A 14,817-nucleotide genomic window follows, 5' to 3' on the forward strand; every position below is an offset into this window, starting at 1 on the left:
AAGGCAACTCACCGAGTGCGTCCGGCGTTGTGGGTGGTTTCAAGCTCTCCGTTTGCTGAAGAGCTTTCGTCCGCTCCAGAAGAAGATGTTCCAGGCTTTTGCCCGGTTCCCCGGTCGGGATTTGGGAGAAATCCACGGACCTCAGGATGCTGAGCTCCCGTTTGAGGTCGTCATAGTCTCTTTGTCTCTCGAGTCTAACTTCCAGTCTGTGTATGTGTTGTCTCCGTAGTTCCAGTTCCTCTTCCAGGCGGGCAGTGGCTTGGGCGCTGGTCTCTTGATGCCGTTGCAGGCTCTGCTGCAGTCTCGTAACCTCTTCGCTCAGCTGACTGATCTGTAAGGTGATGGAAAAAAAGAGACACTTTAAGTCCAAGTCTCAACAAATGCGATTTAAGTGGTCTGACGAACGGAAATTATGTACCGAAGGCTTCGCTGAAAGAATTAATGGCATTGATTCTCAAAGACATCGTAACAGCTGAGAAGCTTATACATACACAATTACACACATATATACGTATTACGTATACACTACAGCGAGCGGTGTACTTTATCAATTTTATTGAGAATATACATCTAAAAGGTATAATACTCGAACCGGTAATTGCCTCTATATACCGAATGTAATTATCAGGGATTGAATTAAATAATACCTTCTCGATCGACTCCGATAAATACCCTCTCGGAGGGATTATTTCGTTATTAATTATTTATTGGTTTTTCTCTCTTAATTGCTTCCGCTCTTATTCATGCCCTATCGACGTTTCTTTGACGACAAGTCGTTGTTTATTCAAGTAGGTTTATTAATGACAAGAGTGAATTGATGATTCTCCGGGGTTTTAATGACGCTTTGTGCCAGCTACCGGTGCACGTAAGTTGTCGTTGTACCCGTTCTCGTTGTGATTGTTGTTGTTGTTGTTGTTGTTGTTGTTTGCGGCGGGGGATTCGCGAATATGATCAATTACGATAGACTACCGGATTCACGTTCGCATGTGTACGAGGGGTGCACCCCCGCACGAGGGGAACGGATGGAGGGTTTGCGGCGTGCACCGCGCTCAGGCAAGAGTGCATCAACGTAACGCGGTGCACTCGAGGACCCCACGAAGCACGTACCGAAGCCCGCGGTAAAAATGATCAAATGAACCGTGTTACTTTGAGGCTGCCACTGCCGAGCGATCGCTTTTTCACATCTGCAATACACGCCGCGCACTTTCGCTAACAACCGATCACTTTGCAAACAAACACGCACTCATGCAAAACAGACTGCATTCACGCGGTTGGAAAAAGTATGCTAATTATTTTCAAAACTGCATAAATTTTGAATTCCATTTTTTTAATTGGGAAATGAAGATTTCACATTAAATTGAACGATCTCCTTTGATGTCATTTCAAGTACAGGCGAGTGCAAAAGTTTGCGTATTATACATGCAATCTCAATAAATGTTAGAAATTTGACGTATCTAATTAGTGGTTGAGACTTTGAGTTATAAATATTAAGACTTATGAATCTTCGTGAAATTTATCGTTCAGAGAAGTTAAATAAATGTTTCAAATCGAAGAGAAACTCTATGGGAACGTGTTCATTTCATAAACGGAAATCGACATTTTCAGAAAATACTTCCGACCATGCAAATTATAGCATGGAAACTGTAACGGATTTGCATGTTTCGTGTAAACTGTACACCTACGCGCATTCACTATTGCGAGTAGCAGTTTAATTAACGTAACTCCAAATCACGTGGCTGCCAGGATAGAGGTATACATATAACTCTGGCACAAATAATACGAGCATTCATCACCGTTGCACGCACCATCCTCGAGCACACACCTCTAGACTTTAATATACGTGTGCACGAGTATAATTTACTCCGTAGGTTTAAAAGCTAGTGTGAAGTAAGTTACTCACCGACTCAAACCTATGCCGACGTTATACGCGATATCGATTACAATTGACGAAGAAGACTCTCTCGCATCCAGTCGTATAAATGAAACAACGAATGTGAGGGGGAGAGAGAGTGAAATAGTATAAGAGTATAACACGCAGGTGATAACAAGTGAAGGTCACTGCATGAAGAGCAGGAATAAAGATTCAACTTTAAAATTTGCGAATTTCTCCGATGCGGGGTCGGAAGTGGGGTGGGGGATTTTATTTGACATTCAACGTAAACCACTCGGTACAGATCGAGAGGGGTGTGCCGTATCGATGACATTAACGGGTGAAGGGTGGTGTAAGAGCTCCGGTCTGATCCGTGCTGTTAAATTAAATGTCTTTGGCAGTTGGTAAAAACCGCAAAACGAAAGGTCCCCTGCAATTGTCCGGTGGAAATCTACCTTTTGATATAATTGCACAATTTAGCTAGGGTTTTCTCCCCGTTGTCCCAAACCTTGACGATACCGCTAACGCGAAATTTGTCAAAATTACGTTAGAGAAAGAGAAAGAGGGGTAGACAGAGAGGGATAACCGATCAGTGAAGTAGAGCCTAGCCAGGAGTAGACTTGAATTTTCTGGCCGCTTTTTCCATACCCATAGAAATAACCCACGATGAGAATCCGCACGAAACAAAACAAAGCGCAACACAATAAAGCGTCGTGTTGCTACTAGATGCGGTATGGTCGGAGGGGGAGGGGGTGAAATTTTATTAGTAGGGGAAGTGACCGCCTCTTTTCTCTCGTATCCTCTCCCCTTTCTCTGCACCCCTCCTCGACGAGGACATTTCCCCGCCCCAAGGAGTAAAAACAACGGAGAAGCCCGTGATCGATGGTGGTAGTGGTGAGTCGGGTGGGCAGCCGGACGGATGGACGCGGTGGATGTGACTCAAAGGGGAAGAGTCGTGGTCCAGGCGAACCGAGTTGCGAGGCGGTGGTGGAGACGGGGGTGGAGGTGGAGGTGGAGGTGGCACGCACACACGTATCCGTCACGGAGACACAATTTATACAATCGCAATTGGCAATACCGTGGCTTACTCATACATGCTAAGAGGGGTGAGGGGGGGGGGAGAGGGTTGGTCAGTAGAATCTATATGCATAAATGCGAATCTACGTTAAGGGAGTACGATCGTAGGATACGATGTACGGTTTGAACAAATGCACATGTATGGTGGACAATGCTATGGTGGTGGTGGTGGTGGCGGAGGTGGTATAGATACCTAGCTGCAAGTTATAGCCGCACGGCGGTTAGGAGATGGGTACAGAGGCGTCGAACGACCATAATTTACTATTGTTTCTCCCGGAGCGGCAGGCAAAGCCTTAATCCTCCATGATTTTTGCTATTTGCATTATGGGTGTAGAGCTTTTGTTTGCGTCCCTATTGATCACATTTTCTCCCGCGGTGTAATCAATCTTCACTCACACAGTCGCGTGCATGCTCAGAGTTAACACACCGACTCAGGTTAGACCCCCCTCGCCACCGTCCACACACCCGCAACAAGATGGCCGTGGCTTGGTATTAATTTTACGACGCGTGCTCCGCGGCCCACGTGCGATGAAAAGAGAGACGCCGCAAGAGCCGGCCGAGGCCGCAGCTCGTCCACCACCGTCGCCGCCACACCGGGCTTTTCGCATTAATCGTCACCCCGTAAAATTGTCCCTATTTTCTCCACATCCCCACCATGCAAAAAATTTCTGATTTTAAAAGTTATAAAAAATAGCCGGACACGAGCATCTGCCGCAATAAGAAAGTAACGCACGTTATCGGTATAAGTACCTACGAGCATCCCCACTGCGTGCTCGACGACGCCTCGACTTTTTACCCAAGCAGCCCGAGGCTGTGGAGCGCTCTTAATTTCCGCCGATTCATTCCACCGGACATGGCATTGTAGCTTTTTAATCTCACCCGTGACTGAACAAATAATTCGTACGTTCCGCTGGACTGAGGTACCGGAGAGGGGTTTGGATCAAGCATCATCTTTCTTCTCGGGCAGGAGACAATAATACCGGAATGATCGAATCAGTTGAACGTACGTACGCCCAGACCGTGTGAGGTGTGGTATCCATGCAGTACGCGAAGGAGGATGGGGTGGGAGCGGGTGAGTTAACCCTTCCGACATGGTCGTCGAAAGGCTCACGTTCGCCACGACGAGAGAATGCCAATTAAAAGCCAGGCCCCGAAAGAAAGTTCAATCGATAGGACTATAGGAGGCGCCCTCTGTAGCGCGGGGTGGCACAAGGGGGGCAGGGGGGCAGGGAGCTCGGAGCGGAACACAGAGGGTTGCCGAAACTGGAAGTGGGAATTATGGGTAGGATTAATATGCAAGGACTGGATACGTGCCGCGGTAAGGGGAAGCGAAGCAACACAAGAGGAAGGGGTCCGTGAGGCGAGGGACGCTGTGGGGCGGAAGGGAGGGAAATATAGGAAGAGAGAAACGGTGGACGCGAAGGGGTAGGTATGGAGAGAGGTACACCTCTACACCCACTCACCGCTGGATGGCTGCAGGATGGGTGGCCGGAGGAGGAGGAGGAGGTGGCGGAGGGGGTGGGGGAGGGGGGCAGGGTGAGCATCTCATCCCCTCCATCGCTCCTTACAGGATACACGGGCAGCGGACAGCGGTATCGATTTTACAACTCGATATATGTGAATACCCACTTGTCTAATGACTGATCGGGCTTCGAGCTCCGAACCCTTTCCACCCCCGTCTCCGTCCCTGCCGGCGGCTCCGCCGCGACTCCACCAAGCCGCAGTCGAATGTATCTCGGCTCATTACGCGTTCTACCTTCGGCTAACGTCTCCCTTCGCCTTTCGCCCTTCACCCTTCAGCCTTCAGCCTTCACCGTTCGCTAGCCCCTCACCCTCTTTAAACTCGACTCGCTATCTCTCTCCCCCTCCCCCTCTCACTCTCTCTCTCTCGTTCTCTCTGTATGCCGCAGCCTGATCCTCGCGGCAGCGATAATATACGTATAAATAGACACCGAGGCGTACCAATAATTGCTGAATTCGGTCGCTGCAGGCACGTATTTATTATCAATGCCTGAAACACGCGATTAGTGTATGAAAAATTGATACGCGAGTAGCCGAGGCGCAATTCGGAACCGCTGCGCGTTTCAGAAAAGTCCGATATGTAGGTATTTTCTGCACGGTCTCTATTGCCTGGAGCGCGCACAGCCTATCGTCGTCCCCTGCTGGAGTCCTGCGGCGAGGAGATGAGTTAGGAGAAGACAAGAAAGGCGGACAACTACGCTCGTTGGTGAAAAGTGATATCGGGTGTCTGGCCGGTTTGTCGGTAGGTATTGTTACGCGAGCTGGGGAGTGCATTGCAGCCAGTGGCAGGGGCGTATCAAGCGAGGCTGGATGCGAGTCTCTCTCATTCCGGTGGCCACCTACGTGGCTGTAATAAGCATAAATCCTCCAAGAGCTTATCTAGTGGAAGCCAGAAGAACTCTAAAATAAAATATCATACATTCTCCCTGCGTTCTCTCCTCCCGGTCACCCTGCCCACTTTCTCTAACCCCCTCCGTGAGCCGCTCTTCGGCCACCCCCGCGAACCCCGTGGTTGGCTCCTCACGTCTCCCGCGTCACCCCCACCCTCCGGTGACTCGGGGATTTTGATTCTCTCGATTCCGGCAGCAGGCAGGCACGAATACAAACGTCAATGTCTATATACAGTGTAGATACACTGTACTGCACATTAGCAGTCCGTTTGAAGTCAAGCGATACGACGTATGCTCATCTTCTGAAAAAACTACTCGTGAAAATCAACCGCAAAGAGCGTATAGATAATAATTTTACTCCCATTGTCCCCGCGCACTGTAATTTTCACTTGCCGCGTACGAAATATGAGAAACTAAACCGAGGGTGGTTGGAATTGATGGCTGGCAGCCGGTCTCTGGAACTGTGTGTATAATGTGTATACGATATATATTGAAAATCATAGAAAAGGTACAACGACCGAAGGTGGCGAGCTTGGGTTCGGATGACTTCAGGAGGTGTGCACCGAGGGGGATGAACTAGGGTATCGAAGGGATGAAGCGTGGTTGAAAATTCGAGTTGAGAGCGTACGTATTATAACGAAAATTGAATAATGGAAGAGATCTCAAAATATTTCGTTATTATAGATAACCCATTTATGCTTCCGAGTACACGTGGATCTGATAAAATACCGTGCACACTCCGGCCACACGAGTTGAACACCTTCAATAAAAACTGATAAAAATAACGCTCGTGATTTGCGTTATCGGAGAAGCGCAACTCCGCGAGGACGGTAGTGGAGCATTTAAACCGAGACGACGAGAGAAGCCGTACATGTATGAGCTCGAACATTCGCTGGAGAGAAATGTCGGAACGGCAGGGAAGCAGAGTAGAAAGGAAAGAGAGAAAAAAAGAAAGAGAAAGAGAATGGGCAGGGGTAGGGAGGTGTCCAGTCGGACGGATAATAACGTCTGACGATTCCCTTGCCACGGGGAAAGGAATTAATGATAAATGTCCAGGCATCAGAGCTCTGGACCAGCGCTCGGCAGCTGGAGAAGGAAGAACGGAGGCATAGAGAGTGGGAGAGAGGAGGATGACTTCCGTACGGAATTTGACAATCTGCGTACACCTATTAATACATGAAAAATTCGTCACGTTGAAACAGCGTCGTCGTAAGTTAAGGTTACGTAATTGTAGGTGATAACAGCGATGACGTGTACGTATATATTTGTCTTTTTCACCACAAACAAAGGAGCCAGAGTTGAGCCCCTACGCACTCGCGACTGGCGCACGGATTAGAGTTCGATTAACGCCAAATTTCGGCCCCGGTGACGAAATCCGTGTACGTACAGTTAGGGTAGAATGTATAGGTATGTACGCACCGGCATGGCAGGGTGAAGCGTCGAGACGCCGGGCGCCGCGCGTGGACGGTTTAATCGGTGCGAGGCAATTTGCGGCGGCTACTTGTTGCCGGTGTTTTCGACGCGGTGAGCGAATTTTTTCTCTCTCTTCTTTTCCATTCTCGAACTCTTTTATTCTTCATTATTTATTTATTCTTTTTTATCTCCAAGCGTTGTTGCCTGATAAAACGCAAGACCTCAAGCTACAAGCATTCGGTTTCTATTACACAGCGGTGAATAAGGCGCGCTGCGCTCGTTATAAGAAACAGATCTAACCCCGAAGAGTGCTAATTAACAAAAGTATACCGCAACGTGTTTCGGTTCTCCAAGTTCCTGCGCGCGAACTGTAACACGGAGGAAGAGGATGTGGGGTCGTCGGATAAACTATACACACGTTTACCTTCGCACTCACGGCGTATTCGCATATTGCAGAATTGCACGTTTCTCGCTATAATGTAAGTCAGGGTGCATACAGGACCGGTGGACCAATGCAAAGTGACGGAGGGGCGGAGGGGGGGGGGGGAGGACCAGGAGGACAGGGCAGGCACAGCCTGGGTTCGGGCATTTATTTCATAATCAGCAGCTTTCGAATTGTTGCCATTGTTCCGTCCGCGTATTGACAGAAATGCTCGATACGAAACTCAGCCGCTAATCTCTGACGTTTATGCGCGATCCTTACGGACGAGTGTGCGTCTGCAGTCTCTCGGTGTGCATCTGCACCGCAACTGCAGCAGGAGCCGCGCGACGATTCTGCGGGCATTATTACACTCTGTCATGTACATATACATACATTATATACACTCGGGGAGTTTCGTGTAAGCGAACTGAAGGGTATTGTTTCGCCGCCTAATGAGAAAGTTGTGCGGCATCAGCTCGGCCGAAACAAGGCGAAACGATTGAAAGTTTCAAGTTTGAAGGAAGGAAATTTTTAATATCGGTACGGGACGAAAATTCGTATACTATATTTAGAACGGACCGATCGTTGCATGCAGTTGCACCCTCGAGGGTACCGCGACGGTCTCACACCCTGCGGGTCCTGTTCTAAGGGCGGGGGTATAAAAACTGGCTGGAATCGAAATTGCGACGACGAATTCGTCCGCTGCAGATATTTTTCTATTCAACAGCGCTTTAATTGCCATCGCTCCCGCATATACATATACATATATCTATCTATGTATACATGTAGTCATAGATCGCGGTGGAAAACCTAAGTCGTAAAAATACAGAGAGTAGTGATATAAGTTGCGTCATATCGACGTCGTTTGCCAGAATTTCACCCCTTCCTTTTGTCCGCCGGCCTCGCTATACCTATGATGCATATCGATACCCTCCCCTAAACCCCGCCGCTCCCAGTCATCTCACCCCCTCGTTTCGTAATGCAAATCTCTTTTTCTCCGAGTCTGGGTTTTAAATGCCTCCCTCTCACTCGAAGCCCCGCATATCTCGCGTCCCGGCTTCTCCCTCGCTCTCGTCCGCGGGATTCGAGCCGCGGCCCCCCCTCCCCCCCGCATCTACATCCTTCCTTCCTCATCCTGCACCTTCGCTTCCATCGAGGACTTTTTTTTGTCATTGTGGCTTATTCGATATATCGTACAGCGGCGGCTCTCTCTGCCTGCATGCGGGGCAAAAAGCAGCGGCGGGGACGAGGTGTGGGCGCGTAGCGTTGGCATCCGGGGGTTCGCCGGGGGTGATAGGGGGGTGGATCGCGGTGCCAGAGAGATATTGGAGACAAATGACGATACAAAATGCATACGTGCGAACCACCCTTCGCGACGGCGTGACCGGGAATAGTAATTCGACGCCCTCTGGAATGCCTCTATTTTCAATGATTAAGGGAATTCTCCATCCCCGTCGCACAGGTGTCATACTATCCGCCGTTTGGGACTGACCCTTTGGTCCTAAATACTCACAGAACGATACTTACTTTATTTGGGACTACAAGCTCCATTTTGATTTTCGTCGATGATTCCCACTAATTATTGTTTTTTTTTTTTTTTTAATGGAATAATTTATTATTATTATTTGTTGTTTTTTTTTTTTGTAAGAAAGCAAAAGATAAATTACGCCCAAAGAGTTTTGCCCGTATCCATATAACGGAGTGCAGAGGTCAGATTAAAATCGACAGGGTCACCCCACCAAGCTGCGGATAACGAAAATAGGACAATCAGTTTCAACTGACATTCGTAGAGAATTTTGACTTTGGCTTCGTTATTACTGCGGCAGGAAACGAGCTCTCCCTAAATCATATAATTCCCATTTTACCGATCAGGAAACGAAGATAATAAATGTACGAATGAATAAAATAACACTCAACTTGTACGATGCTGTTAAAATAAATCTCATACAAAATGAATTCTCACCAAAGTTATCCGAAGTTGTCTCAACGAGTTGGACTCAATCGTAATTTACAACAGTAGGGTGTTCGAGTGCGGCGGTCAGCGCAATAACCGCAATCGTGCGGTTTTCAACTTTCGCAAGTTAAATATCTCCGAAATTATATGACCGTTAGCATAAACTACTACAGTGGCAGCTCCATTCTTATAACTTTATTTCGTTCGACCTTCGATTTCTTCGTACAAAGAATTTCGATTGTGATTCTTTAAATTCTTTGACTTCTAAGGTTTATTTGTAGATGATTAGTAAATATCCGACAGCGAGCACGCAGACCTTTACTGCAGACGAGCGAACGGCGTGAAACAACTTGAGGTCCGTAGGTATCGGGTAGGTGGTAGCGTATTTCAAAGTACGACGGGTGGCGTATTCGGGATGCGTGCGGAGCTACGGTATAGGTTAGAGAACAAAGGTCGTTTGAGTTTTATCTTCGATGTGGGATCTCCCCCAAGACTGGTTCGGCGGAGGGTGTAGAAGGCGGAGAGGCGGCGGGGGCGGGGGTTTGCCGTACGGGCTAATGAACTTCTCATTGATTGGTTAAAATTTCGTTAATACTCTGATGTGTGCCTCCATGCCTCGCCAAACCCCCCGCGAAATCCCCTGCCGACCCCACCGCCCTTCTCACGCCGTCGATTCGCACTCTGAGAAGGGTGAAATTTCAAGGGTGACGGGCAGGGGCGAGGGAGGTGGTTAGTTAGGCCTCTCCGGGCGCCTCCGCCACCCTTTATGACTGAAACTAACGAAATTTCCCTATCGGCGATCAATCCTTCCTGCAACCCTTTCATTGATCTGCCCAACTCCCACCCTCCCCCTCCCCCATCAGTCGCCGACCACCTCCTCCTCGGGGTAGCCGGCCCCTTATCGCAACACTCACCCTACTCCTCCTCTGCATCAGTCGACGAACTCTCTAGCCGCCCCTGCGGCCCCCCCTACCTTGCTCGGCGAAATACCCCGGCCCCGAAATATTATGCCAAACCAAACGTCCCTCGAGAAAACCCTTATTCTCCATATTGTTGGTGTGTATAATTCAACTGTGTATACATATAATGTACCTACACGGTCAGTTTCTCTCAAGTCACTGAGTATTGTGTCTGCTCAATGACGAACTCGCCGATTTTTATAGTGTGTTTAATTTTGGCGGTGAATGGTTATTTTCTAATTTCAAATCGATTCGTCCGGTCTCGTGTAGGTAAATGTAACGCCGTATGATGAATTTTCTGTATAACACATAGGTTGTTACCACGATCTCGAATATTGTGGTTGTATAATTCGCGGCATATACCACTATTTGTACGTTTTGAAAGCAAAGAGATGTTCTCGCGTAACGCGAGCGAGCTATCAATTCCTAGTAATTAACCCCGCTGCCGAGATACGAGCACGGATATAATGCTCTTCCAATAATATATGCAGTAGTCTGTTAGTGGCATCCTCTTGTGCACAAAGAAGATTTTCCAATTGAAACTTACCGATGCAATGCGCGCATCGATTAACAATTGATCCGCTTATTTTTAACTCATTGTCAGGCATATCGCAGCCCCTGCTGATTCAAAGCTCGCCTGAATTCCATCTTACTGGATGACATAGTACTGCAAAATTCGAGGCTTTAAAACTGTTTACTCTGCACTCGCAGTTCACCGTTAATGGTGACTTGGAGGACTATTACGCGATGCGGGGGATACGATTCAATCCTACAATCCTATACAACATGAAAATAAAATATAAATGTGTTGTAGACGTAGAAGATTATTGCATTTGTGATAACGCGGTTTAAAATCAATTGAGCTTTGTCAATTTTAAACAAAAATGACGATAATTTGCGATACGTAGAATTTAATTCTGCTTCCTTACAGTGTTCTTTGAATCATGCCCAAGTCCCTTCACACATGCACGTTAACCTGGAGGTCGTCGTAGATAAAAACTACGAATAAGCGTGCAAAAGAAAAAAAAAAAAAAAAAAAAGAAAGAAAGAAAGAAAGAGAGGAGATGTAAATAGAGCAGCAACCTCTGCCGTTTTAGATAATCTACAACAGATGCCCGGTCGAGATCTAGCATGACATTCGACTTCCGGAGTATGCATGAAGGAGGTCGGCGCAGAGTCGATAGACCAACGCAAGCCGCGTGTCCCTAACCTGAGACAACTTTCGTCCCAACGCGGATGGCCCGACGCAAAGAAGTTTCTGACCCGCTCACCATCGGCGGCCTGGAGTTCCCACCGACTTTGGGCGAGTTTTCCCAAGTACATGGAGAGAGAGGGAGAGAGAGAAGAGAAACGGACGACGTCGGCGGGACCCTCGGCACCCCTCGAAAGGGGTGGCGCGTTTACTTCGCAAGACGGAAGAGTCGGTGCAGCGTCAAATCTTCCACGCGAGCTGCTGTAGCTGGTTGGAGAAAAAGGATCCTTCTACGGATCCAGCTGACCTCCGTCAGCACGTGAAGATTACGCGATATGCTTGGAAGGATGAGGGTGAAGGTATATCTGCACGTCCAGTCGGTTTCGAGGACTTGCGGAAGTCGATGTGGCGCCGATTGAACGTGGACGGATTGTTACGATTTCGACGACTCTCGGCGTCGAGCTGCTGCACTGGAGATGAGAGCATTGGTCAGATTCAAATGAGAGGAAACGAAGGGAGGAAACGAAGGGTGCACGCCGAGCGACGAGAGGGCAACGCGTGGCGGCGATGCGCGCGAGGAAATGTGAGAAGGAGACGAGGAGACGAGGATGGGAGAATTTCAGGAGCAGCGCCTTTCGCCTCCGCCTCATTCTAGCTCTCCTCGTCCTCGTCCGATCCTTCGTTGCTCACTCGTTTGCAGGACCGCACCTTATACTAGATGGTCCCTGCTCGACGTCCGACGTTCGGCTAAAATTTATTTCCAAAACGAATGGTTACTGGTGTCTCGATTTATTTTTATCCAGACATTCGAGAAACGTCTACTCGACGATTCATTCGTAAGTTGCAATTTTCCTATATTATAGCGCTTATAGAGTAGCGCCAAGCAGATTCCCTACACCTAATCAGAAAGATGTAATGTGGAACACCGTCGGCGGGTTTGGGGGATGAAATTAAAGGAGGGAAGGGGGGGGATGTCTCGTCGGCAATACGGCCCTGATCCCTCACTCTGTGAGAAGCTCGCATCGGAGCTTTAGCCTGTACCTCTAGTCACCCCCCCCTCCCCAACCAGAACCCCGTTGATTCGTCTCGCTCGGTATCTTACCAATGTGCGTATCTCGCGCTCTCTTGTAACCCTTTAGCGGCAATCCATCTGTCCCGTTCTCTCTTTATTTGAGTATAATTATTGATTATTGGAGGACGGAAGGCTGGCTACTCTAGTAGGGGGTTGGTACCACGCTTCGTGGGGGGGAACGACGGGGGGAGGCGGTTAGCAGCGAGATGGAAGGAGGTGGAGAAGGAGGAAGAGGAGGAGGGTGATTAAGCTATATGGCTGGCATATCTCACCCTCTCCCTCGGACCGGCGGCCCCTTCAGATATAACGTTCTCTCTCGGTCTTTCTGTACTGACAATTAGACTGATATACCTTAGTCTGCTATCGATTTGATTTCCCCTATCGTGTGGGTACACCCCCACACAAGGGAAATTTACATTCTATGCTACACCGATGCCCCCTGACTCCTCTCCCCCTCTATCTCTCGGCTCGCCTCCACCCCAATCCCCCTCATCTCGATCCTCCGCGCACAGTCTTCGATTATAACCGAAACCCCTGCCTGCCTTCACTGTAGAGCCAATGTGTGAGAGGTACGATGCCAGAACTTGATTAGTACGTCACGGACAACTTTTGCTAGCCCGTTCGTCTTTTATTATGTATAATTCGACTGCAAATACGGAGACAATACGATAGACGAAGAGAAAAAATATGGATAAAAATTTACTTCAACGATTATAGTTTATTACACACGATTCAAATAAAACTTTTTCACCCGATAATACCATATGCATTGCAAACAAGGAAACAAATCCCATCCAATGATTTTCACCATCGCACTCGAATCAATCCCTTGACGATAAAATAGTCATGTAGACGTGTATGAAAAGTTTTCAATCCAGATAATCATCCGTTTTGTGAATGGACATCGACCTGAAGAAGATCTCGCAGCCAACCATCTGGTACCCATATAGGTAGGTACGGCATAATAACGTTGACATGCAGTCTGAGGGAGGGAAGAGGTTCCGGCATTCGTGGACCCACACACGCGCAGGCTGAACCTACGTACACCGAATTTGTCGTGGTATAAGTGACTTCTTACGCATATTTACTTACGACGAGGCATGCGATGCACGGTTGGAATGGTTACGGTAAACCAACAAAGAGAACCGTGCAGGCATTGTCGCAGGCTGCCGTTGTTTTACGACTTTCGGCATTATAAATTCAAGCAATACTGTTTCGTCCGACGTCGCTTCGAGGTTGGTTATACTGATAAAAAGTCCCGCGCTCTATTTTTTATCAAATTTCTTTATGGGTTTGCACCGGTTCAACATCACACCGTGGACCGACCACCGGTCCGATCTCTGCCTGCACTCGCCGTGTGTACGCGAGAACTGTACACAACGCCTTTCACCCAAAGGGGTTGGTAAAAGATAACGGTAATGATAAAATAAGAAAATTTGTTCTCTCTCATACACACACATGTATACCTTAATGGCAAAGTTTATCGCCCTTTTGTAATCGTGATCGCAACCGTAGCGTCGTATCTTTAACACGTTGCATGCAGTCGAGTTATTATAATAACTGCATTGCACGTAAAGCTCACAAAAATTGTATACCTAATTGCTGGATTGAAAGTCTGGAGTAAACAATTTGATTTTCCAGCTTTCTGTCTTTAAATCGTTAAACAACAAACGATGCAGAAATGCTTAATTGATATGTGTATATGTATAATTGTATATACAGATATAGTTACAGTTTCCATCGATGATCGAAATACACATAAAAATTTTACTATCGACCCACTGTCGAGAATTGAGATAAAAGTAAGTTCTGGATAATTACAAAATACTGTGCGTTATATCTACACGTGTGTAATACGAAGCGAGATATATCTTGTAGCCGAGCGTATCCCGCGTTGTTTCCGATAACGATTCGAGAATAATAATTACACAATTGTACTGCCAATATATGCTTCATATTACGTAAAAGGCAATTAATATTCACCCGTGTACGATCGGCGAATTCACCATGGCAAGGGAGAAAACAAATGTTATACGCGCGTTATTTATTTCAAGCAACACGTTTATCATGAGTATACGCAACGCGAGGTCATTATAACTCCGATCATCGAATCCACCCGCATATTTTATATATATATATATATAATATATATATAAGCGTTGCCCGGTTGGTTAGTCGCAACGAATGATGAAACCTTGATATTATACTTAGGAATCGGTGATATTAAGTGCCGGGGAGCATAGTAGAACCTATAATAATGTATCGATTCATTCGCTATCAAACGGGAGCATTGTGTCAAACGACGACGAACGGAGCACAGGGTATACCGTTTGCATCGATCAGGAAACAACCGCTTCTGTATACACGAATACATACAGCGTAATGGACTATAAACGCTTTGTTTGGATTGAATAGAGCTCAATTTTAGAAATTTAGTCAAAATATTTA

The 14,817-nt window shown here is 47.4% G+C and overlaps 1 protein-coding gene across 9 annotated transcripts in view; it reads right to left on the reverse strand.

Annotated features, from left to right (window-relative positions):
• Positions 1–14,817, reverse strand: part of LOC124406798 (homeobox protein cut) — an 86,390-nt gene that overhangs the window by 14,752 nt on the left and 56,821 nt on the right. For all 9 annotated transcript variants that reach the window (XM_046882405.1, XM_046882402.1, XM_046882401.1 and 6 more), the window contains exon 3: positions 13–331. In XM_046882405.1, coding sequence (XP_046738361.1) covers positions 13–331 — 319 coding nt within the window. The remainder of the gene's footprint in view (positions 1–12; positions 332–14,817) is intronic.

Source organism: Diprion similis, chromosome 6 (assembly GCF_021155765.1).
Source record: "Diprion similis isolate iyDipSimi1 chromosome 6, iyDipSimi1.1, whole genome shotgun sequence".
In the NCBI taxonomy this organism is placed as follows: Eukaryota; Metazoa; Arthropoda; class Insecta; order Hymenoptera; family Diprionidae; genus Diprion; species Diprion similis.